Genomic DNA, 26,076 nt, shown 5'->3' with positions numbered 1-26,076 from the left:
AGGAGGACTAGGCAGCAATGCCTGGCTTCTGCCGGGGCTTCTCCCTCCACAGGCAAAAGGAAGCACGACATCGGAGGCTGAAGCCGGAGACCTGAGCGGCCCTGCCTGCTGCTCCTTGCCACCTCAGGAGCGCCAGCCTTCTACAGGCCTCTTAGGGCCAAGGCTGCTTCTGCGTTGGGAGACATTTAAGATGCACACAGTAGCCCCCTAAAAATGCATTGTCTTTAAAGTATGTAATGTAGGGGCCAGGGAGATGGCTCAGTAGAGTAACCCCTTACCTGGCAAGCAGGAGAGCCTGAGTTCAATTCCCGGTTCCGCCAAAAAATAAAAAAATAAAGTATGTAATGTAAATTATAACTTATAGAAATATTTAGCATTTCATTAAAAATATTTTTGTAAATAAAAAAAAGGAAATGACAAGTACCACACACTTGAAACAATGTTAAAATGTACTGTGTAGAACAGTAGAATAGTACATGTCTGTAATTGCAGCACTGAGGAGGTTAGGCAAGAAATTTGCTGTGACTTTGCGGCCAGCCTGCACTACATGGTGAGAAAAACTGAAAGAAAAAACTATTTAGATCAAACTCTAATTCATTATTAATTATTTATTAATAATTAATAATCTACTGATTATTAATCATGGCCTGATGAACTGTAAAACGTTTAATAAAACAACTCATAATGTGACCCTTAGAGGTAGGGAGAGCAGTGTGAGAACAGAGAACACTATCGGAGATCGTTCCTCTAAGAAATAGCGAACTAAGAAAACCAGGGGCTGTATTTCATGGCAGAGAAATTGTGTTTGAATGCATGTAATGGAGAAAAATAAAAATGACAGGGTTAAAGTGGAGGAAGATATGGGACAAAAATTGGTAACCATATTTGCTCCTTTTGATCTATATTAAGTAAATAAGAAAAAATATCAATTAAAGAATAAGGTAAGTTAAGACAAAGATTTTGACCCTCAGGAGTTTAAACCTATATATTGTCCCAGGAAAATTAGAAGCTCTGGAAGTGAAACAGCTCCTGTTTGTCACACAGGCTGTTATGCGCTCAGCACAGAGCCACACACATTAGCGGCTCTTGAAAACACCGTGCAGATCAATGAAGAAAGGGCTCTGCCAAACAGGAGCAGAGGTGGGTGGACTAGCTTACCTCTTAGCTCTCAGACACCCAAGTAAGTGTCTGGAAAGACCAGGGCCCATCTTCACCTTCTTCCTATCAAGCCATTAAACAGAGGAAGGAAGGAAGGAAGGAAGGAAGGAAGGAAGGAAGGAAGGAAGGAAGGAAGGAAGGAAGGAAGAAAAGAAGGAAGAGGCGAGAGGAGGAGTGGGGATCTACATATACCTGCATGGAGTGCTATGGATCTAAGACCACTGATCCACTGTTCCCACGTGTCAAGTGACCCAGAGGACCTAGAAGAGGTACAGGTTGCCCCAGATCTCCACACTGGGGAGCATTCATGATGATATACTGGTGTACGAGTAGAAAGTCATCTCTTTAGTGAAACCAGTGTTCCACCGGCAGCGGATAAGCTTCACGGATGACATCTCTGCCTTCCACCGCGGGCGCATGGTTCTCTGAATCCCACACCAACACACGTGATTACTTATGAGTTTAACCCACACAGTGTTTCCAAAGACACAGCTTTCTGTCTGTCTTTGTGCACAGGTTTTTCTTCAAGGCAGGAAGTTCATGAAATCTGACAGTGTCCTCATGCAAAAAAGTTGTGGTACACAGTGAAGATGGGCTCTTCTCTTTTCTTAGTCTGATCTGGCGAACTTCTCATTGTCTTTCTGCTAAAATTACTCTTTGAAAATTTTTACAACTCACAAAAGATTGCTAAGTTTCCCCCCCCTGGTTTCTATTAATGCTTTCCATCTTTGCAATAGAGTTTACAAAACATTTCTACTTGCGGTATATCTTTACAGTGGGATTTGATTCTACAATGATCTCACGAGGTTGATGTTAGTGTCTTGATGTTTTGTTGTTTTGTTTTATCTCTTTCAGTGCTGGGTCTTGAACCCAGGGCACTGTGTGGGCTGAGCGAGTGCTCTACAACTCAACAGCATCCTCTTCTTTGGTCTCTCCAGTTTACAGATAAGGAAACTGAGGCTCAGAGAGGTGTTAATCAACTTGCCCAGAATCATTTAGCTACCAACACATGGTGAAGACAAGACTAAAAATCTGATTTTTTTTTTTAATTCTAGTCCTGTGCAGTCCCTGTTTTATGTATGTTTTCAGTTTTCCCTGTTTTCTCTTCTTGAGTCTTAGTTGGTCTTTTTTTTATTTTGTTTTTGAAACAGACTCTCACTATGTAATTCAGTCCAACTTTGAACTCACTGTGTATGCTCGAACTTGTGGCTCTTCCTGCCTCAGCCTCTGGAGTGCTGGAGTTACAGGGTGTGCCACCAGGCCCAGCTTTTATGTGATCCTTCCCAACTATTCAGCTTGTGGTTGAAGCCTCTTGGCACCACGTTGTTTCTCAGCCCCAGTCTTCTGGCTGCCTCTCAGAAGCATTCACTCTCCGCTAACTACAGAAAGTGAGTCAGGGCTTAGTGTGCTACAAACCAGGCCGCCAGGACCAGCGACTTGTGCCCAGAGGAGGCGGGCTCAGCGTTACCTAGGCATGGCAGAGTGCAAGTTCAAGGTGCTGCATTAGACCTAAAAATACAGGCTGTGGGCTGGTTATTTTGGATGGAGAATTTCAGGGTGACCTGTGAGGTTTCTAGGATTGCTCTAGGATGTGGTGACATCCAGAGATCCACATGAGCCAGACAACACCTACTGGCTCACGTCCAGTGAGAATTTTCTTCCCCACTTTTATCTTAGTTACAAAGCACCTCCTTACTTTCAAACAATGTATTGTTTTGATATGATGATGTTTAACAGGTAAATTTGAATTTTGAATTTGTCCTCAAGTTGTTTGACCATGAGCCAATTGCCTAAATTCATAGACCCTCAGTTTTTGCACCTGTAAAACAGGGATAACAATATCAAAATTACGAGATTTGCTGAGGGTTAATCATGTCATTCATAATCACCACTGACACACATGGACATGTCTAACTTTAGGTACTAATATCAGTCCTATATTACAAATAAGGATCATGAGGCTACATGCGATGCTTGGGGGTGTTGGCTGGACAAGGCAGGTCAGTAGGGCATGACCTGGAAGGCTCATCTCCCTTCCAGGTCCCCCCCTCACTGGCTCTACTTCCTGGGTACCAGCCGGTGAGCAGCCCTTCTGCCCCTGTGCTCATGTGCCGAGCTGTTTTCTGCCTCAGAGCCTTTGACCTGTGACTATGAACAGGAGCCAGAATAAACCACTCCCACTCCTTTAAGTTGTTTCTGGTATTTGTCCCATGACAAGAAAGGGACTAACATAGGTGCCTTTAAAGCATCTTCCTCTCCGCATCCCAGCTCAAAGCTTGAATTTGGAGAGGCAAATGGGGGAAAAGGTGAAGTTACCTCACAGTGATCAAGCCAACAGTGCACTACTGTGTGTGACCATTGCTAGGTCTTTTCTTTCTTTTTAGTTGTTTTGTTTTATGTTGTTTGAGGCTAGGTCTCCCTACGTAGTCCAAGCTGGCTTGAACTCATGGGCCCAACCTGGCCTTGGGCTCGTGATCCTTCTGCCTCAGTCTCCCAAATGCTGGGATTACAGGCATGCACCCTAGCACCTAGCCTGGTAGGACTTTTCGTAGGCATCATGCGATGTAATTCTTACAAATAGAGAGGGAAAGTTTATGACGCCCAATTGATAGATAATAAAAGTGATTATCAGTAGATTTGTTAATATCATGATGATGAATTAAATAAGTAAATTTAATAAAGAGGCTAACATCATGCAACTTGTTGGAGTGACTCCAACCTGACCAGAGATGTTTCTGCAACACTTAGGATAGCTGGTCCTCCACCTTGGTGAGTGCCGGTGTACCCACCTGGGTACACCGGCACTCACCTATAACCCCAGCACTTGGGAGCTGAGGCAAGAGGATCGTGACTTGAGGCCAACCTGGAATACATAGTGAGTTCTAGGCTGATGTGGACCATAAAGCAACACCTTGTCTCAAATAAGAATGCACAGAAAAGTGTGTCTCTGAAATAGTGTAGCACAAGCAGTATACACATAGCATTTATACTGCATTAGACTCTGTAAGTAATCCAGAAGTGATCTGAAATATAAGGGAGGACATAGGCAGCTGATGTGCAAACACTGCCCCGTGCTACACAAGAGACTTGAGCATCCATGTGCCTTGGTGTCCACAGGACGGTCCTTGCAGACAGAGGGGTGACTGTGCTCTGTCTTTACACCCTCCTGGTTTCAGGTATTATGCAGACAATTCCACTGGGAAGTGTGAGAAGTGTGACAAGAGCTGCAAGGACTGCCAGGGCCCCCACTCCACAGACTGCCTGTCCTGCGATCCGTATTTCTTCCTTCTCCGCTCCAAGGGAGAGTGTCACCGCGCCTGCCCAGAGCATTACTACGCAGAGCAGAGCACACAGACCTGTGAGAGATGCCATCCAACATGCAATGAATGTGAAGGTGAGAGGAGACAGATTGTTCTGCACATGTGGATGCAAGACAGAACAGTCTCCTTCCTGCTTTGACCTTCCGTCCCTCCTCCCTACCTTTGGAGGTCCCTTGGGTGCCCCAGCCTCTGGCCCAGAACGCTCCAGCATGGGCAGGCTCTCTTCATGTCAGCCTCTGCAGCTTCCTGCAACCTCTGCTTGCCCCCTAGGTCCTCACAATCCCACCAAAGCCCATCTCCAGCCATTGGCTACCCCGGGAGTGCTGCGCTCCTGTCTGTCCACCCTCCCTGACCCTGCATCTGCTGCAGGAATTCCATCTATTTCCATGACTTCAAAAACTCCTTGAAGGACCAGAGAGATATCTCAGCAGATGAAGCGCCTGCTTAGGCAAGCACAGGGACAGGGGTTTGATCCCCAGCACCACATGCCACCCCGGCCCTGCTCCTGGGCGCACAAAGCCAGCCACTGTGTCCAGGCGTGGTGGTAAGCACCTGTAATCCCAGCATTGGGTAGACTGAAAACAGTAGGATCACTATGAGTCTGATCTGTGTAGTGAGACCCTGTACCAAATACATAAAAAAGAAAAAAACCTCCTTAAAACACCTACTTCAAATGCGGCCAAACTCAGTCCTATTTTCCAGATGTTTGCTTGTCTGTCCCAGAGACCACTAAACCTACTGCCAATGAGCCCAGCATGCCACCATTGTCTGGTGTGACCCCCTGAGGTCGTCTTTGGTTTTTCTCTTTCTCTTGCCTCCTGCCCAACCCACCACCTTCACACAGAGTTTGAGGCCTCACACACTCTCTCCTAAATATTTCTCCAACTAGATCTCTTCCCTTCTCACCATTCTCCTTTTCCATTCTCCCCAGCCTCTCTTGTCAGATCTGTGAAGCTAACAGGTCATCCTGACCCTTCGCTCCACCCTCCACACACACCGGGACATGCAGGACACTAATGCCATGGAACTGCTGAAACTCACATTAGCCCATTCATCCTGTGTCTTTCCATGAGATGGTGATTGCGATGAATTCTCAATATGTAAGAAATAACGACCATACTTCTGTCAAGTATGGTGGCACATTCCTGTACCCCTAGCTACTTGGGAAGCTGAGGCAGGAGGATTGCAAGTTTGAGGCTAGCCTAGACAATCTAATGAGATTGCGTCTCAAATTAAACATGAAAAGGGCTGGGAGGGCTGGGGAGATAGCTCAGTTGTTTAGGCACCTGCCTGGTCCTGGTGCAAGGTCCTGAGTTTGATACCTGTTGCCAAAAACAAAACCAAAAAAAAGAGCTGGGGATATAGCTCAATGCAAGGTGCTCACCTAGCATGTTTGTGGTTTAATCCTCTGTCCTACAAAAGGGGGAAAGTATGTTTTTATATTATTTCTAATATTTTTAAGCATTGGAAATTGAATTTAGAACTTTCAACTGAGCTACATACCTAACTTCCCTTCCCTTCTTTATCTTTCTGTCTCTGTCTGTGTCTCTGTGTCTGTCTGTGTGTGTGTGTGTGTGTGTGTGTGTCTCTCTCTCTCTTTCTCTTTGTCTCTCTGTCTCTCTCTCTTCCTCCACCATAGCTTTCTTTTTTTTTTTCTTTTTCCTTTTATTTTTTTTTGGTGCCAGAAATTAAACTCAGGACCTTGCGCTGGCACTTGTGCCACTGAGTTATATTCCCAGACTGAGGCAGGTTCTTTCTAAATTACTCAGGGCAGCCTTGAACCTTTGTTTCTCCTGCCTCAGTCTCCTGAGTAGCTAGGACTGCAGGTGTGCGCCACAGTGACCATATTTCTTGATAAACACTAATGCCTGGTACAGTGCACTTCAGTTCTGCTTTTCAAAATGAACGTGGTGATTTCATTTGCTGATGGATTGGCACTGTATAGGGTTTACTCCAGTGGGGCCCCATCTCTTCCTGACCCTAGTCATCAAAGCAGTGAGGACGACTTATTTGCTTACATGAACTTTCAGTGAAATTTTTCCATTTTTTAAAGGTGATTAAATTCTGTCTCCACTCAGTCTCCTTAAGATCATGTTAATTCTTCTTCCATCTGTTCTAGAACCAAGAATCGACTAGAACTACCCAAAACCTCAGCGCTGTTGAACCCACCACTGTTCTCTGTGCTCCTCCTGACTTTGCCTCCTATCCTGCGGAATGACACTCTGTGAAGTCCCCAGGCTTGGGCTTGTTTCAGTCCTACATGCTTTTTTCCCTTCTCTTCCTGACTCTGTAATTCACTGTTTGCCACAGCTCTGTTGACATCCCATTTGAATTAAACATGTCTGTCTTTCTCTCTTTGTTTTCTGGTTTTGTTTTTATTTGAGATAAGGTCTTCCTCTGTAGTCCCAACTGGCCTCAACATGCCATGACTCTCCTGTCTCGTGTCCTAAGTGCTGGGATTACAGGTGGAACCACCAATGTCTGTCTCTTTTACTATTACATCTTCAAATATGGTTTCTCTACCCTTTCCTCAACCGTCTTTGTCTGGAGTTCCTGTGAAATGTACTGCCATTTCTTGATCTGTCCTCTTTGTCTCCTTCCTGCTCTTATATGTATTTTCATCTCTTTGTGGTCTTCATTAGGATGATTCTTTAGCCCTTTTCCATTTCCATAATTTGTTTTCTGGGTTCAACACTTTAAAGTTCACCTCTTTTCTTTGTTTCTTTTCAATTTAACTCACTATATTTTTAAAGACCCCCATGCTGATTGTGGTGACATATGCCCCTAATTCCAGCTACTGAAGAAGCTGAAACAAGAAGGCTGAAGGTGCAAGGCCAGTCTGGGCAATTTAGGGAGGCTCTATCCTGGTGTAAAATATAAAGAGTTGGGGATGCAACTCGGCAGTATAGCACTTGCCAGGCATGAGCAAGACCCTGTTTTGTTTTAAGTCAGGGTCTCACTGTATAGTGAGGAGATTTATTTTTTTTTCACTTTTTAAAAGTTGAAAGTATCTACCAAATTGCCACTATCAAAAGGGGAAGGGCTTTTAATCCAGCTAAGATTGCCAAATAAAGTAGTATGTTTTCATTCGCCAAATCAATGCTAATTTGCAACCATTAGTGCTGTGCAGTGGGCTACTGCTGGGGACACTTGATCTCTAGTGAAGATCAGGCAGTCATCAAAGTAAGTTAATGTCTCTTAACATCAGCCAGTAAAAATAAGATGACACTGGTCTTTGGAGATTTTTGTAGGAATTGAAGAAATTATCCGTAGTGTTCTAAGCACAGTTTGGAAAATGATGCATTTCTCTACCTGAGTCTGAGATTTCTTAGGCGAATCAAGAAGAATGCTTTTGAGCATTCCCAGTCCCAAAAGTTTGTTAGCACAGGATTCTTGAGGTATGACTCAGGGATGAGGGGAGTGCTGCTGGGAGTTCAAAGGCATCCTGTGTGATTGTGCTCTTTTCTGGATTTGGCTTGATTTCCAGACCTGGCCTGGTTGAAGTCCTAGGTCTCTGATGCTCATTTCATCTACCATCCTTCTTTCATATAGTTTTCTATTACACATACTGTCTTAGTTACTTTTCTTGTTGCTGAGACAAAATAGCTAACACCCAAAGTTAAAGGGGAAATAGTTTGTTTAGCTCACAGTTTGTAAAGGTTTCAGTCCATGATCAGCTGGCTCTAAGGCAAGGTAGCACATGACAAAGGGCAAAAGTTCCTAGCAGCAGAAGACAGAAAAAGCAACAAAAGAGAACCAGATGAGCCTGCTCTATCCCTTACATTGTGTGGAGTCCACAGGATTAGGGCAGTGGCAGTCCAAGCAATGCAATGATCCAGTAATCACCAACTTTTACTCCCAGTACCTTTAATCCCAAATCATATATTCTAGATTCGGCCACCTCTGAGAAAACCTTATGACCCCCTGAGTCTGAGTGGGGGGAATCATCCAGACACAAGCCATAACATTCTGCCTTGCCACCCCCAAGATTCATGTATAGCCCTCTATGCAAAAGGCATTTAGTATACCTCCAAGAGTTGCCAGAGTCTTAACAGTTTTATCATTGCTGAAAAGTCCAAAAGTCTCCACTGATATTTAAGACAAACTCTTAGTTGTGAGCTCCTGTGCAAATGAAAAGAAACTTAAACACTTCTGACATTCAATTGCACTAGATAGACATTTCCATTCCAAACATTATAAATGGAGATACAAAGTAATGTCACCAAAGCAAATCCAAAATCCATCAGAGCAAACATTAAGTCCTATAGTTCCATGTGCAGCATCTGAGGCAATCTGTGACAAGATATAACTCCAAAGGGCTTGGGTGGCTCTGCCCCTATAGCACTTCCAGTGGTTGGAGCTCCCATGGCTTCTCTATATTGCCTGCTCTGCTCCCTCCTTGCAGCTTTCCTCAGACAATCCATGTTCCTGGTTTTTCCAATCTTCTGGGGATTCCTTTGGCTTCACATTCTCAGCTTTAGACACTGCCCTGTCAGGGGCACACCACCTTGCTTCCCAGGCCTTCTGAAATTTGGGTGCAAGCCTTTCTGATCCCACCACTCTTCCATTCCATATATACCAAAACCTGGCACCATGTGGACGATGCCCAGGTCTGCTGCCAGCAGGCTTCCCTCTCCCATGGCTATAGGGGTCAAGTGCTTGGGTTACAGAGCACTGTGAATCCAATTCCAAGGAACAAATTTTTTAGGCCACCACCATTTTGAAACGTGGTGTTCTGGAACTCTCTTCTCAAAGCAAAGTCTTTCACTTTTCAATTTTGAGGCTGCAAAGGTAGGCTGCTTTCTGTGATGTCATCAGGCCATCATTTCTATTCTTTTCTGAGCAATCAAGGTCCCCTCTTCTCTATCTTCTCAGTTCACAGCTTTACTTGAGCTTTCTTTCTAGCCACTCGTAACATTTTAAGTCATTCTACTGGGCTCTTTGCTCTTGGTTATTAACATAGATCTGGCTAAAAGCCCCCAATGCTAACCATGCCACTGCCTCAACATTCGATTGGCTTGAGGTTTCTTCTGCCAGATTAATTAGTCCACTGTCCTTAATCTCAGTCTCAGGCAATCTTTGAACACAAACAAAATGCAGACAAACTTTCTGTTAAGGCATGAAACACATGTCTGGGCTCCAATAGCAAAAGCAGTCCTTCCTAGCAGAAGTCTTCTGAGCCTAGTTTTTACTGGCTTTCTGGTCTTCTGAGCTCTGACCAGAATCTCCCATACAGAATAGCCTAAGGCTTTCCAGGGCTTCTCTTTCAGTTGGCACCAATGGAACTTTCCAAAATCTTCGCATGAGCCAGATCAAAGGCTTCTGAATCACATGGTCAGGTACAGTCACAGCAACAACCCCACCTCTCTGTTACCAAATTCTGACTTAGTTACTTTTCTCATTGATGAGACAAAATACCCCAAGATTAAAACGCCAAGATTAAAAAAGAAAAGGGTTATTTAGCTCACAGTTTATAGAGGTTTCAGTTCATAATTGGCTGGCTCCAAGACAGAGTGGCAGATGGCAGAGGGACAACAATTCCTGGTAGTGGAAAGCAGCAAAAGCAACAAGAGAGAACAAGACAAGTCTCTTTCTATCCCTATATTGTACCCAGTCTACTGGGATTAGGACAGTGCCAATCCAATCAGTAGACTGATCCAGCAATCACTTACTTTTAATCCCAGCACCTTTACTCCCAATATTCCACTATGAGTCAATTGCACACTTTAGAGGAAATCACCTCCAAAGTAAACTCTATGACTACATGAGGCTTTGAGGGGACATCAAGACATAAACCATGACACATATTTCACATGCTGTAGACATCCTTTGCTGGTGTTATAGTTTGTATCAGATGTCCTCCCAAAGCCTCATGTACTCACATATGGGGCTTTTTGGAGCTGGCTGGATCTAGGGTATGTGATAATGAGATTAAGGGTGTTTGGCACTAAATCAAATCCACTGATTAGAATTAACATAGTCCTGGGCATGGGATTCACTGAATATAGAAGCTCCATAATGGATGTGGGTGGCATCACCCAAAAGGCTTATAGCCTGGATGTAGTATAAAGGGACAGAAAGAAGGAAGACTTGCTGGTGCTAGAGCTGGAGCTGGTGCTGGTGTTGCTGCTGTTACTGCTGCTGCTGCTGCTCCTCCTCCTCCTCCTCTTCTTCCTCTCCTCCTTCTCTTCCTCTCCTCCATCTCAGTGCCCCCCTGTAGACCCTACCATGGACTGTTTCTCCTCTCCCCTGTGATGCCCTCTGACATACAGCCCTAACTTGGAGTCAGCCAAGTATGGATGGAAACCTATATCATCTGAAATAAGCCTTTCCTCCTTTAACTTGTGAGTGTTGGGTATTGTGTCCCAGAAAAGAAAAAAGAGAAAATAAAAATAAGTCAGGTGATCAGTGAATCTTTATCTGCCCCTGGTATTACAACATATAGCTTATAAAATTTGGGAAGAGATTTTTTTTTCTCTTAGGTGGTAAGCTGGGTTGAAAATATAAGGGGTGAAGTCTTTCTTAAAACTTTAGCAGTCACACTAAAAAATGAGTTTGAAATAATCAAGAAAAGTTTACTGGGACTGGACATGGTAGTGAACACCTGTAATTCCAGCCTCACAGGAAGCAGAGGCAGGAGGATTGCATGTACAAGTCCCATGTGGACCGTGTAGAAACCAAGGCCCTGCCCTCCCCCCAAAAAAGATTAAAAGGACTGGCAGTGTAGCTCAGTGCTCCCTAGATTCAACCTCCATTGCCTCCAAAAAAATTTCCTACATAAGATATTTACCAAATAAGTTGTATTTCATTCCCTTTTGACCACCAATTAATGGTAGGATGTTGCAGATAGTCAAGAGAGGGGAGAAGCAGAGCACACCCAGGCCTAGCGTGTGCCTGTTATGCAACTGATACATCCATCATTAGCGCATTCCTTACAACCATGTGTAGCTCTATATTTATCCTCTTCATAAGATTATTTGAAATCAAACCCAAGTTGCATAACCAGAGCCACCTCAATTCCCAGAGACCTCTCTCTGAGCGCAGCTAATGCTCACAGACACCCAGGCGTTATTCTGCATCTGTTGAGCCCATCCCACGGGGCTCAGCCTGAGGGAAAGCAGGTGGTGGACTGTTCTGACTTGGCAGGAAATATGACAATGCCTGTCCTTTAAACCCTGAGGCTCTACGAAGCAGTGCTAGATGCACAGTCTTAAACTTGAAAGCAAGAGAAAACAGTCTGGAAATTAACAACCTGCTTTTTGTGAAAGATTTTAGGTTCCCAGATTGCAGGTTTTGCAAGAGATCAGCAGAAGATGTGAAAATGGAGTCAGCAGTGGGTCACCCACATGTAAATGGAGTCAGCAATGTGTCACACTAGCCAGTCTGGAGGGGTGAAGAGGGAATCCAGAGAGGTTGCTGCAGTCATGGCCAAGACGAGTACTTCCCAGTGTTCTGCTGCATAGTAGGGCAACTGTATAGTCAGTAATAATGCGTATTTCTAGACAGCTGGAAAAGGAGATTTTTAAATCCTCAGACCATAAGTGTTCAAGCTGATGGATTGTTAATTACTCTGAGTTGATTGCTACACAAGATGTATATGTGTCAAAACATCACATTGTACTCCATAAATTTAAATAATTATTATGTGTTAATTAAGAACGAAAAGATGGGGTATAACTCATTGGTAGAGAATATGCCCTTATTTTACCATATAATGACAAATTATAATTGTATACATTTACAGGATACACAGTGATGTTATGATACACACAATGTGGAAGGAGTAAATAAGGCTAACTAACGTGTCTAGCACGTCAAATAATTCTTATTTTATGTCATAAGAATGTTTGAAATTTACTCTGAGCAATTTAGAAATATACAGCACATTCTTATCACTATAATCACTGTACTGTACAACAAATGATGTCAAGAACCTTCCCCTCCTGCCTACCTGAACCTTTGGTGCCCTTGGAAGCAGCATTTCTCCGCTCTCGCCGCTCCTCCAGCCTCTGGTAACCAGCATTCTGCTCCTTCGGTGAATGTCATTGATTTAGATTCCACATGCCTTTACTTTCTCCTCATTAAAGACATAAAGTTTTTCAATGATTATGTTCATTGTGGGAATAGATACGTGTACATAACATGTCTTCATTCTTTTTATTCCCCTTTTCCTCTCCCTCTTTCCACTGCTAAATCTCATCCCACTTATAGAAGATATAGATAATCATTTAATGACCTACCTGTTTAAGAGCTGTTCAGACTTAGGATAGAGATGCTGTTCAGACTTAGCACCCACTGCTTGGACTTACCACCCACCTTATTTGTACAGTCTGTATATCTTGTTTATAAAGCCCTGGTGTCCTGTTTTGTACAGTACACCTTATTTATACAGTGCTGTAATTTTTGCTGATTGTACCATATAGTGCAGCACTGTAGGTTTATGTTCTGTTATACATCGCATACTGACTCTAAGAGTTATGTAAATAAAAGCAAAATCATCAAAAAAGATACACAAAAACATAAAGGTTTTTGTTGTTGTTGTTGTTGTTTTGTTTTTTTGGCAGAACCGGGGATTGAACTCAGGCCTGTGCACTTGCCAGGGAAGCGCTTATTCCACTGAGCCATCTCCCCAGCCCTTAAAAACATAAAGTTTTTAAAAGTAAAACTTCCTGTGTTTAAAAAAGTTGGAGTAAAACATCTAAGCTGTAATAATTAGAAATTACTTATTTAAATTAATTATTTATTTATTGGGAAACTTATTTATTAATTGAGAAAATGTGGTATGGGAAAAGGAAAGAAGGTGGCAAAAGATTTATTCTTCTATCAGAAACCACAATTATGTTTCAGAATATATAGAAATGCTAAAACAGAAGGGAGGCTGTAGATTTACACCACTGCAAGGGCCAGCCAGATAGCTCAGCAGATTAAAGTGCCTGCTTAGGCAGATGCTGGGACCAGGGTTTGATCCCTGGCATGTTGCGCTTCCCCCACCCCCGGGGGTGTGCTGAGACTGATTGAGACTAGGCAAGGTGGCACCCACTTGTAATCCCAGCACTTAGGAGCCTGAAAACAGGAGGATCACTATGAGTCCGATACATATAGTGAGATCCTGTTGACCTCATACTAAATACATTAAAAAAAAAAAAATAGATTTACACCACTGCAAACAGCCCCCAACCTCATGAGCAGTTGGGCCCTAACAGTTTATTCTTTAAGGTGTTCAGAGCTCAGACTTTATTTCTTCATAAAAACATTATAAATGATCAAATTGAGCCAGGCTTGGTGGTGCCTACCTACCCCCAGCACTTAGAAGGGCTGAAGCAAGAGGATCACAAGTTCAAATCCCACCTGGGCAGCTTAGCAAATCACTATCCCAAAATAACAAAATACAAAGAGGTGGGAATATAGCTCAGTGGTAGCATACCCCTGGATTTGATCCCCAATATCACAAAAACCAAAAACAGAAACAACAAACAACAAATGACTAAGCTTGAAGATCAAGCAATAAAAGTCAGTTTAACTCCTTTGTAAGTGGGAAAGACAGAACTTGTGCTTCTTCATCAAGTTCATCCAACCACCCTTGACAGCACGGCAGGGCCTCCATCAGGGTTTAACAACTCTGGCACATTCTGCTCTCTTCCACATTCCTGCTTTGAATTATCAGAGAAATGCCAGGGCCTTCCTCATAACCTGAGCAGGAGTTCAGATCTTCCATCCCCAACTCTTTCCAATAAACAGAGAGAGAAATGTTTGGGTCAGTCATTCTCAGAATGCCTGCATTAGAGCCAGAGACATTACTGCCACCCAGAACAGGTTGTGGACATTCAGTGCTCCTGTCTCTGATGGTTCTGGAGTTAAGGCAGATAAAGGTGGGAGAAAAAGCTATGCTGTGGGTGAACAAACCTGAATTTGATTTTTTTTTTTTTTTTGAGACAGTTCAGGATGGCCTTGAGCTCACTTTGTAGCCCAGGCTGGTCTCCAACTCACAGAGGTCTTCCTGCCTCAGCTTACTGAGTGCTGGGATTACAAGTGTGCACCACCACACCTGTCTGAATGTGAATCTTGATTTGACCACTGTCTCTGAAGTCTTGGATCAGCGGCACTGCATGTCTGAGTGTTACTGGTGGTGTTTGTGTAATGAAAAAAAATAGTAAGTAAATAGGATAGCCGATTCTGAGGAGAGAGTTCATAGTTTTTAAAAGAATTCTAAAAGAATCTATCACCACCATCTCATCTCCCAAAAGAATCACAGGATCAAATGATCTGCTGAGTTCTCCTGGCCTTAGAACTTCACATCTTCGAATGGTGCTTTTTCATGAGGGACTCTCCACTCACGACTCCACTGTGGATGAGGACTCTCCACATGAGCTGCTGTCATCCCCCTCACTAGTTAGACAATAATCATCACAAAGAAGGGTTTTATAAACTTTTCTGCATGATTTCTCCTTCTTTAGAAATTTCTCTTGCTGTGATAAAATGTCTGTCATCTCTGAATGCTTGATTTCCAGACTGAGTCTGCATAGACTCAGCTAATGGGATAATTGGTAAGTCTTCACTTGGGCTTTTAGACTTTTTAAAAAATATGCTCTATCAATGTCGTCTTCAATTTACTTGACATGGTCTTTGCTCCTGAGTGTTCTGGAACAGAGACAAAGGCTGAAATACGAGGCTGGTCTCCTAATTGGCTTTTTTTTTTCTTTCAGGAAAAGGAGAGTTACACTGCTTATCCTGTGTGTGGAACTACCACTTCATGGGGGGAATTTGCAGCCTGGACTGTGCCGTGGGGAAATTCCGAGTGGGAGAGGTACTGAGAGCCAGGGTGGGTGTCACCCATCCTTCTAGAAAGGAGCATGAACTCAGTTCCTCCATATCCTTTGGGACAATCAAGAAATCTTAACGTTCCAACACTCACTTTTGTTTAAAAATGTTCACCACAGAACATTTTAAAATCTTCCATTGTATCATGAAATAACAGGGCTGCCCTCACTGTAGTCTTCACAGGAACTGAGAGGATCTAGAATAAATAATGGGGCAGGAGAATTTCAGAATGAACCCATGTTTCACGGTTACAAAGGTTTTAGTCTACATGAGAAAGTTATTTCAGGAATACAGACTGTCTTAAGTAGAAACACATGAACAAGGTGGGAAACACACACACACACACACACACACACACACACACACACACTTCATTTCCCATACTACTTCTTCACACTGTACTAAGAAGACCTCATCTGTGTGCATAAAAGCCATTGATTTTTGAGCCCACTCATTTCTTAATTGTGCCTCCAAACTTTAGCCAGTGAGTAAAACTCCATGAACACAAACCAGCACAGCCTCTGCTTGCTTTCGACTCTGGTAACAGCCACCCTCATTACAGTTTGGAGAAACTGCAGCTCATCGAGGTTAAGTAATTTGTGGAAGATCACGCGAGCAGTAAGAGAACTAGAACTGCATGGAGCAGAGTTGGTGCAATAGCGGCTGTTAGAACTCCTCCGCAGCATCTGTGGTGTGCCAAGAGGCTCAGTAATGCAATTTCCACTCCTTTTATTATTATTATCATCATCGATTGATCGTGATCCTGGGGATCAAACCTAGGGCCTCCTACGTGCTAGCAAGTGCTCTGCCTCTGAACCACCCCCAGCCCTGACATGCTTCCTGTGCTATTTTACTAGTCTTCCAAAGTTAACAAAAGTAGGATGGGATGGTATCTTCCCTAATCAGGTTTCTAGCACCAAGCACATAGTAACTTGTCAGGAGGAAAGCTACTTTTTTTCTTCTTCTTCTCATCTCTGGACTCTCCTGCCAATGAGATTTAACAGTTTTAGTCACAGAGTCACCATGTATTTCATTCCGGGTTTTGGCAGATGCCAGGTCAGAGACAACCAGAGCGCAAGCATGATGAACAGTGGAAAGTCGTGTGTCTTAGAGATGTAACAGCAAGGTCTGGAAGCAACATAAAGTAGGAGCACATCAAAAGGGATGTGCATGCCACTCGGCCCTATTGGTGGCACTGCCATGTGGGAGTGAGAACAGGTCTTCCAGGTTTTAAGAGGAAACTAGGAACTGCTTACACGTGCAACAGCACACTTGTGAATTATGGGAAATGAAGGCAGAATGCTTAAACCTATGACAGTCTATATAGTGTGAACCAGAGAAAACAAGCTCCTGTCCTGAGCTGTCCCAAGCATAGGATCTGTTGCTTCATAAGAAATTATTCTGGAAGCCTGTCCCCTACTTTGCCAAATCTCAAAGGTCAGGGCCAGGCACCGGTCTGTCCCTAGCAGGCAGTTGGTTCTTTCACCCAGCACAGTGAGAATGGGCCTGAGCGCACCGTCTTTCTGGGCCCGCCACCTGCCTCCTGCCTTAGGGAGCCGAGAGGAAATTCTGACTTGGGAGTTAATCCGTCTGCACTCAGAAGGATCCTCTTTGTTCTTAACAGGGCGAGAAATTCACCTGCGAAAACTGCCATGAGAGCTGCACAGAATGCAAGGGCCCCGGGCCCAAAAACTGTACAGTGTGCCCCGCTCCCCTGCTGCTGCACCCGGAAGATGGCCGCTGCCTGCAGTGCTGCAATGCCTCCGGGCCCCACTCCACCCAGGACTGCTGCGACTGCCAGGAAACCACGGGTGAGGGCGCAGTGGAGGGGAGGAGAGCGCAGGGAGATCCGAAGGCTGCCTTCCTATCAAGTGCCTTCTGCACGCCTTCCATGCCTGAATCCGCGTGTCCGTTATCCAGCTCGTGTTACAGACCCCATTTTACAGATGTGGAGACAGAGACCAAAAGGGCTGATTACATTAAGAGACTTACCTCGAGCTAGCACAGGAATCTTTTGGACAGCAAAGGCCACGGTCCTCCATCCCCATGCTGCCTCCCAGAGCAGCCATCAAGTAGGCCTAGAATTTGACCTTCACACATTTACTTTCTTAGTCTCCCTCCCACACATACTAAAAGAATTAGCTGCTACAGAAGCTGATAGCAGTATTATCTTGCTTTTGTTGAAGAATCATTCTATGGAAGTCAGCCCAAATCAAGGCTTTCCGTTAGAGAGCTCAAGCATTCTAGAAATATATTTTCACTGAAGGCTAAAACACAAGACCCAATTCACCAGTTTCCAGCCCACAGGTGTCTTCCAACCTCCAAGCCCATTCATATATGTGTCTTGGTTTTCACTGGTTGCAATCTCATATCTTCAATTAGTGATTTCATTTGATGGAAACAAACATTCTTTGTTTCTGAGATGGAGGTCTCTCTAAGTCACCCAGGCTGGTCTCAGATTCCTGGGCTCCAGAGAGCCCCCTCCTCAGCCAGGACTACATTAGGTTGAAATATTCTCCAAACATATTCTCTAGCCCACAAATAGTTGTTTTGTTGGGGTTGTAACATGCTGTGATCCCCCAAAACAGGTACTTATGGGAGTCTGTCCATTTGTAAATTTAAGAAAATCCCAAATCCGGAACTGCTACCAGCCAGTTATTTCTTATTTCTTTATTTGCAATACTAAATTTTACACATACTAGGAAAGTGCTATTTTTTTCTCTTTCCATCACAGTTTTTCAATTAGGTTTTGTTTCAGGTTTTTGGGGGTTTTTTTCCTCCTGTATTTAGGGCAGGGTCTACAGGCTCTACAGGGTCTTACTATGTAGATTGAACTTCTAGTGATTCTCCTGTTTTCAGCCTCCCATGAGCTGGAATTACAGGCGTGCATCACCACGCCCAGTCTCAATTGCTGTCTCAGCTTGCCCCATGGGCAGGGCCGGCACAGCACAGCAAGGATTGAACCCAGGCCACAGCACTCTGCCTGAACAGGTGCTTTAGTATGCTGAGCTATCAGGCTGGCCCTTCAGTTAGGTTCTTAAGGTCGTCTTTCCAGTAATGGGTTCTTCTTCGGTTTCTTCGGCTCTCCCAGGGCTCAGACATACCCACCCCAGTGTCTGACTGCCTAGTATGCGCGCTGTGCTTGCGAGGAGTGCTGACCCTCACTGCATCAGTGCTGCTGTGGGAGCCCAGAGCCTGCACACACGCGCACACACGCTGGGTGCAGTTTCTGAAACTTTGTTCCAATGAAGAGCTGTTTAGTAAGTTTCCTGGTGTCTTTGTGGCTCTTACAAAGACACTTGGAGGTGGGGCTGGTGAGATGGCTCAGTGGTCTAAAGCATCTACTTAGAACAAGCTCAGCAAAGCACATGGACCGCGGTTCAATCCCCAGCACCACATGCCAGCCAGCCCCGCCCCCTGGTGGGCTGAGCTGGCCACACACACACACACACACACACATAAATAAAATAAAATAAAATAAAAAAACAAAGACACTTGGAGTAACTAAAAAACCCCAAAGATTCTTGGGCTGGGTTAGAACTCAGCATGTAGAGTGCTTGCCTAACCAGGTGCGAGGCAAATATGAAAATATCACTCTTGCTTATTTACTTGCTCTTTTGTTCCTGAAACAGTCTACCCCTTCAGGGACAGCAGAGCACAAAGGCTGGCCTGCCTCTGCAGCCTAAGGCAGAGAACAGACAGGTAGATGATGCTGCATATGGGTCCCCCTACTTGAAGCCATCTCAGAAGGTCTCGTGTCCATTCTCTTCCTCCAGGTGGTAGTTACCCCAAAGTATCACACACAAGTTGTGTATCTATTCCTTTGGTATTTTCATTTCCTCCAGGGAACAAATCTGTACTGATATTAATAATGACAAATGGAATGATAGCAGTGGTATTACTCTAAAGGAAGAAGGGTTGGCCAGAAAGCTCAGTGGATTAAAGCATCTGTTTAGGCAAAGCACAGAGGCCGGAGTTCAATCCCCATCATGCCATGCCGGCCCACCCCTTTGGCATGCTGAGACAGTGATTGAGACTGGGTGTGGTGGTGCACACCTGTAATCCCAGGTCTTGGGAGGCTGAACACAGGTGCCCAGTCTCAATTGCCATCTCAGTGTGCCCCAGGGGAGGGGCGATCTGATCTACCTAGTGAGAGTCTGTATACCCTGTAGACCCTTATTAAAATGCTTTAAAGGAAAAAATTCTATAGATGGTCAAAATCCAATGAGAATAAGGATGAGGATAAAACAGAAAACTTGTTTAGCAGTACCAAAAAAGATGTTGGTGGTGCATCCTAGCCGCCTCATCAGATCCAATGAGCAAAACATCGTTGCACCTGGCAGCAGTTCACCTGCATTAACTAGATTGCGAACGCATCTCTCAAGTGGCTCAAAAACTTTACAGAGAACCTGATGCCTACTTGAACCTGCACATCAAACCTGGTCTAAGTGGTGTTTCACCCCCATCCAAGTACTACTAACCAGGTCCAACCCTGCTTAGCTTCTGAGATCAGATGAGATCGGGCGCGTTCAGGGTGGTGTGGCCATAGATTAAGCAGTGTTTTACCTAGGTTTTTGTACTGTCTTTCACATTCCTACAAGTCTGAGCTAAATTAAAGTGAAGCAAATTAGGTAAATCTATCATACCAACTGAATGTTAGCATTTATTTATTTATTTATTTATTTATTTATTTATTTATTTATATTTTAGGGAAGGGTCTACAGGGTGTTCAGGGTCTCACTAGTAGATCGGACTCATAGTGATCCGCCTGTTTACAGCCTCCCAAGAGCTGGGATTACAGGCATGTGCCCAGTCTCAATTGCTGTCTCAGCGTGCCCTGGGGGTGGGGCCAGCATGGCAGGCCTAGGGATTGAACCCCTGGCCCTTGTGCCTGCTTGCCAGCGCTTTAATCCACTGAGCTATTTGGCCGAATCTACTAACTGAATGAATAAGTGTAAAATAGAGACACCCATGACACTATTGCTAAAGTTACTGCTTAATCCTTCACTCTGTGGTGCTTCTGTGATTACTCCACCCTGTCAGGCAAGGAATGAACACAGGGGGCTTATGGGTGAAAGGGACAGAACTCGTGACTTCAGGAAGCTCCTTTGTGATCGGAGAAACTACCCATCACTCAAGCTGGCTTGCAGCATTTAAAGATGCCACTGTTTTCCTGAGTTCGATCCCTGGTGCTGAAAAAAAAAAAAAAAAAAAAGACGCCACTGTTCCTTTCCTGCCAGCTGATGGTCACAAAATTCCAAAAGGCCAAAAAGTAGTTGGCAGACCATTTTGCCTTCATGTCTGTAGAAAGCTGGATAAAGTGAAGATTAATAGGCTGGAACTGCTGTGTGCCACAAAGGTGGTCTTGTCTTGGACGGTGTTGCAGTTGACCTCCACTCCATGGGCCTTGGTTTCCTCAACGGCCACAACAAATTGCCCTAAGCAATTTCTAAGGCCCCTCGTGGCTTTAGGAGTCAGTAGTTTTACCCTTTACCTTCTCCAGCCCCCCGAACAACAGGTCAGTCCTGTTGGAGTAGCAGGCTTGCAGGTAGAGATAGAGGACTGAATCTTAGAAAAATCAGTCATCTTAAAAACAGCTAAGTCAAATAAAAACTTCATAGATGGTGAAATTTGAATTTCTGATAGTTATCAAATAGTCATTCTATTTTTTGCAAGCATTTAAGAATATAAAGACTAGGGCCAGGGAAATAGCTCAGCGATCTAAAGCGACTGCTTAGGCAAGTTTAGGCAGGCGCAGGGTACCGTGGTTCTATCCCCAGCACCACATAATGCGCCAGCCCCACCCTGAGGGTGGGCTGAGCCAGAAAAAAAAGAAAACAATATGGGGCCAGCCAGATAGCTCAGCGGATTAAAGTGCCTGCTTAGGCAGATGGAAGGGCCAAGAAAGGTTCCATCCACGGCGTGCCGTGACAGCCCTGACACCGGGGCACGCTAAGACAGCAAATGAGACTGGGTGTGGTGACACACACCTGTAATCCCAGCACTTGGGAGGCTGAACATGGGAGGATTACTATGAGTCCAATCTGTGTAGTGAGACCCTATAGACCCTGTACTGTACTAAATACAAAAAAAAACACTATTCTATTCCTAGCTCTCAGCATGCAAAGATGAAATATTTTCTCCGGAGCGAAATAAAAGAATCAACTGAGAAGGTTAGACACTGGATCTCAGACTGACCTTTTTAAAAGGACTGTGTTGTTACTGCTGGTTTTTTTTTTTTTTTTTGTTTGTTTGTTTGTTTGTTTTTTCGATATGGACAGGACTTGTGGGCTACAGAGGCAGTTTTGTAAGCTAGGCCTCCAGGAAACCATGGACAGCGATTCCACCTTTTAAGGTGTTCAAAACTAAGCATGAAGTTCCTTACCTCAGAAACCAATTTTCCTAATTCTGTTTCTTCTCTCCCCTGTGCCTCTGGGTCATCGTCCATCAGAGGAGTGCCTCCTTCAGAAGCCCGCCGGGCCTGCTGAGCGCTCCAAGACAGCTCTGCTGATCACCTCCTCCATCACCCTGGTGCTTCTGCTGGGGGCCGCTGTGGTTGTCTGGAAGAAGTCTCGGGGCCGCCCCCAGCCCACACAAAAGGCCCGCTATGAAAAGCTGACTGACCCTGCCAAGTCCTACTCCTACAAGAGCAGCTATCGCGAGAACAGCAACTTTGAAGAGGACCAGGTGATTGAGTACAGAGACAGGGACTATGATGAGGAAGAAGATGATGACATTGTCTACATGGGCCAAGATGGCACCGTCTACCGGAAGTTTAAATACGGACTGCTGGATGAGGAAGACGAGGTTGAGCTGGAGTACGATGACGAGAGTTACTCCTACCAGTAACAAGACGCCACTGCACCCCTCGCATCAATGGACTGGTTTTATCCGCACACCAGGCTACTGTGTGCATGTCTGTCTTCTTAAACCCAAGCCCAATGAGAATATGTAAGAATTCTGAAATATTTTCTGCTTCTTTTGAGTGGCAACACTGCATTAACAGTTCCTTCTCAACCATAATTGAGGGGCAAGACAACATTTGAAGGCATTTTCCTCAAAACAATATGTCAAGACCACAACATGCAGGAAGCAAAAGCAAGTGAGATTTGTAAAAAAAACTCTTTGATGTGATTAAATACAATGTGGGGGGTGGCAGAGGACCTACAGAAATTCTGTTTCCAGTATGCACTGTGAAGATATCTGCTGCTTTCTGGAATTCTGATATTTCTTTAACTAATTTTGAGGGGAGGAGGTACAAAAGTTTCCCTTGTTTGGGAGGGTATGTCTCTTCCTTTTAGCTGGGCTTAGGCAGAAATGTTTTGTAAAGGCCAAGAAAAGAGGGTCCTCGCCTCTTCTGCAGAGCACCCCTGGTGGTCAGAAGACATCTGTGCTAAGCCTGCTCAGGGTACATTTAGAGAGAGGCAGAGAGAAGCAGCATTATAATTGAGGCTTGACAAGTTCCCTGGGCCCCGGGTCCTCCCCAGGAACCTGGAGTCCAACAATCCCAAAGACAACAAGCTCAGGCCTCAAAGCCCAGTGCGAGGTAAAGCACCACATTTCCCAGCATTGCCCCCTTGTGATTTTCTAAGAGAGTTTTGTGGTAGGAAATAAAAAATGTCAATGTTCAGCTAACATAAAATAGATAAAATGGCAAATTCATCCACTCTAAAAAAGAATTTGACAGCTGAATCAGCCAAGCTTTCATCAGCACCTGATCACACAAGTGTAGATTTTCCACAGAAAAAGTTGGACTAGTGTATAACCTAAAAAATAAAGTTCAACCTGCTCTCCAGAAGCCATCATCCAGCTGCCGAACAACCTTCCGACCCCAGTCAGCGTCGTGAGTTTGTTCTCCCACTCCCCTGGCAAGTGGGCTTGTAGATCTCCGCAGCTGGAGAAGGTTTTGCAGCCGATAGTGATGCAGATGGAAGCGCCCTGGCTACAGGAAAGTAGCAGCAGAATCTTAGAGTTTCCCATCAAAGCAGAAGTTAAAAGCATTGCTAGGAGCAGAAGACCAAAAAGTGAAACTGATGTTTTCAGATAGTGGTGGTAAGCAAGGCAAAATTTATTACAAAGCTGCTGTGGACCTAAGTAATTCCTTTAAAAACAATCACTTCATTTATCCAAGTGTTACTGCAACTCTGTTAGGTTGGTATCATTGTTGTTCATTTCTATAAGAAGCCTAAGGCTTACAAGAGAATAAGTCACAGAAAGCTGATCAACATGGAAAGGATAAGAAAGACCTTAAAACATATGTCTTAAGAACAATGCTCCACTGGAACAGGATGAAAAAATAAGTATCCTAAATACAGTGAAATCATGTGTCTTGCTTTATTCTGTGATTTCAATATCCTAGGAGCTTTATGATCTTTATTAAATTCATATATACATATATTCAAATACAACATATCACTGACTTTCATCTACAAGAGACCTTCAGTCTATAGAAGTCTTGTTCCTTTAGCAGAAAACTCTTAAAACAAGGGTCAGCAAACATCATTTGGAAAGAGAGCCCTTGTGAATACTCCAGGCTTTGTGGGCTAACGGGTCTCTACATACTCATCTCTGCTGTGGTAACACAAATGTGGCCAGTACAGAAGGAGTGGTAAGCTGTGTTCCAATAAAACTTTATTTAGAGATAGTGAAACTTGAATTTCTGGTCATTATCACATAGTCGTCTTTTGATTTTTTTCCCCCAAGAATTTAAGAATATAATAATTGTTCTTAGCTCATAGTGGTACAAAAACAGGTGGTAGAAGAGATATCACCAACAGTGTGGAGTTTGCTGACCGTGGATTCAAAAATTCTTCGGAGAGCATATGTATCACATGTACATAGGATATGCTTCCCAGAATTTTGATCACTCAAAATTATCTGATCAGAATCTCTTTGAAGCCCTGATGGTTTTCTTTTCCATTCTTTGAAATATACAAAAAAGTGCCTAAAAGATAGTCATCATAGTCATGGAAGGACCTCTCAGCTCTTGCAGTGTATTTACACTGTCATCATAAGAAACAAGTCACTTTGTTTGCACTGTATTGCTCATCTTTCTTGACAATATAAAAACGCTAATAGACAGGATGGCATTTCTTCTTATAGCCAGGAAATCATTGTGCCTCCCAAAAATCTGTTTATGACACACAGGTAAAGGCTGAATGAGGTTGGAATGACCTGAAATACTAAGAAAAAGATGTGTTATTACTCTATGTGACCTACAATAAAGAGAAGTCTCCTGTTTGTGTGTTGGGAAGGTTTGACATCTTCCTTCTTTCTTCATGATCATACACATTATTCTCCTTTTCCTTTTGAATTCTATGTTAATAACTGTCCTCATAGGTAACTATGTGGTTGGGGGAAAAATCACTTTTGGTTTTCTTTTTGTAAATAATTTATTAAATTATTAAGAGAAGTCTTATTGACTTGTGGTGCAAATAATTTGGAAATATGAAGAGAATTCTTGTAGACTTGAAGTAAACCAAGATGTTGGATAAAAACTTGGAAAGTTTGGCCCATAGAGTGTAATTTTAAAATTGGAAATAAAATTAAATCCAGATCAGACAGTACTAGAGAGTTGCTTTTTAAAGGACTATTTCTGAGCATTTTCTGTGGACTTAGAACTATACCTTGCCAAGTAGGAGATATATAACAAGAGTTTTCTTTTCCTCCTTGTAGACCTCTACATCCAGTGGCTGAGCTAGTCTCATCAAGCACGAGTTTTCTGTGCTCTAAACCAACCAGTGCCCCCATCAGCCTTCACCCCTCTCATCTGAACCATTCCTGTTTCCTCTTGAATTACTGTTGAACTACAGTCTCTTTTCCCCATTTTGCCTCAACGCTGTCAGAGACCATTTCTAAGGTCCATCACACCACCCTGTCTGGCTCTTCGTCACCTATGCGGATTATGATATCCAAAACTCTGCAAAGACTGTGTCTCTCTATTTATCACCTAAACTGCTTGGCTCTTCTTCATTTCCCAGCTTCTATTATGCTGCAGTAGTGCCAAATAGCTTGTAATTTCTTCAGGATACCACCCTTTTATTTCACTTCCTTCAGGGCATGCTGTTCCTAGTCTTCTGGATGCTTCTTCCCCAAACTTGACCTGCTGGAAAATTCCTGATTGAATACCCTTTAAAATCTTGGCTCATATGACCTGTATTACAAGGACATACTGGCCTTCGTGGCAGAAGCCTGATCACTTTCCCACATCTCTGCTGCCTACATACTTTGTGCATATACCTTTTCACATCACCTTGTGATGTCACTGTTTGCTCACACATCTGTAAACATTGAAAGATGCCTTGAAGCTATTTTGAGCTATCTTTCTTTTTCTTTCTTTCTTTCTCTTTTGGTGGAACTGGGGATTGAACTCAGGCCCTTGCGCTTGCCAGGCAAGTGCTTATTACACTGAGCCATCTCCCTGCCCCCTATTTTTCTTTTTCTCAAAATTCAGCACAGTGCCTGGCTCTTAGTAAGCAAGCAAGAAATCCTTATAGGATTGAATTTTTATATATATATATTTTTTGGTACCAGGAATTGAACTCGGGAACTTGTACTTGCCAGGCGGGTGCCACTAAGCTCTAGCCCCAAATCCAGGGTTGAGAGGTATTTTTTTGTTTTGCTTTGTTTTGTTTTTTAGCAAACATCTGAACATTTATATCCATAAAAGTGCTCTTTCCAGTAGACAAAAGGTAGAAACAAACTAAATGTCCATTAATGAATGAATGGATAAGCGAATATGTAGTACACACACATAGAAGAATATCATTCAACCTTTTTT

General features: G+C 43.7%; 1 protein-coding gene across 5 annotated transcripts in view; it reads left to right on the top strand.

Annotated features, from left to right (window-relative positions):
* Window positions 1-24,731, top strand: part of Pcsk5 (proprotein convertase subtilisin/kexin type 5) — a 433,314-nt gene extending 408,583 nt beyond the window's left edge. For 3 of the 5 annotated variants that reach the window (XM_023722966.1, XM_023722964.1, XM_023722963.1), the window contains 4 exons: window positions 4,335-4,552; window positions 15,182-15,297; window positions 16,921-17,107; window positions 21,748-24,731. In XM_023722966.1, coding sequence (XP_023578734.1) covers window positions 4,335-4,552; window positions 15,182-15,297; window positions 16,921-17,107; window positions 21,748-22,145 — 919 coding nt within the window. In that variant the 3' untranslated portion in view covers window positions 22,146-24,731. The remainder of the gene's footprint in view (window positions 1-4,334; window positions 4,553-15,181; window positions 15,298-16,920; window positions 17,108-21,747) is intronic. The other 2 variants (XM_023722965.1, XM_023722967.1) reach the window with 2 other exon arrangements.
* The last annotated feature ends 1,345 nt before the right edge of the window (window positions 24,732-26,076 follow it).

The sequence above is a fragment of the Octodon degus genome, unplaced genomic scaffold (genome assembly GCF_000260255.1).
Source record: "Octodon degus isolate 3935 unplaced genomic scaffold, OctDeg1.0 scaffold00095, whole genome shotgun sequence".
In the NCBI taxonomy this organism is placed as follows: Eukaryota; Metazoa; Chordata; class Mammalia; order Rodentia; family Octodontidae; genus Octodon; species Octodon degus.
This window is presented reverse-complemented; position numbering and strand designations above follow the sequence as displayed.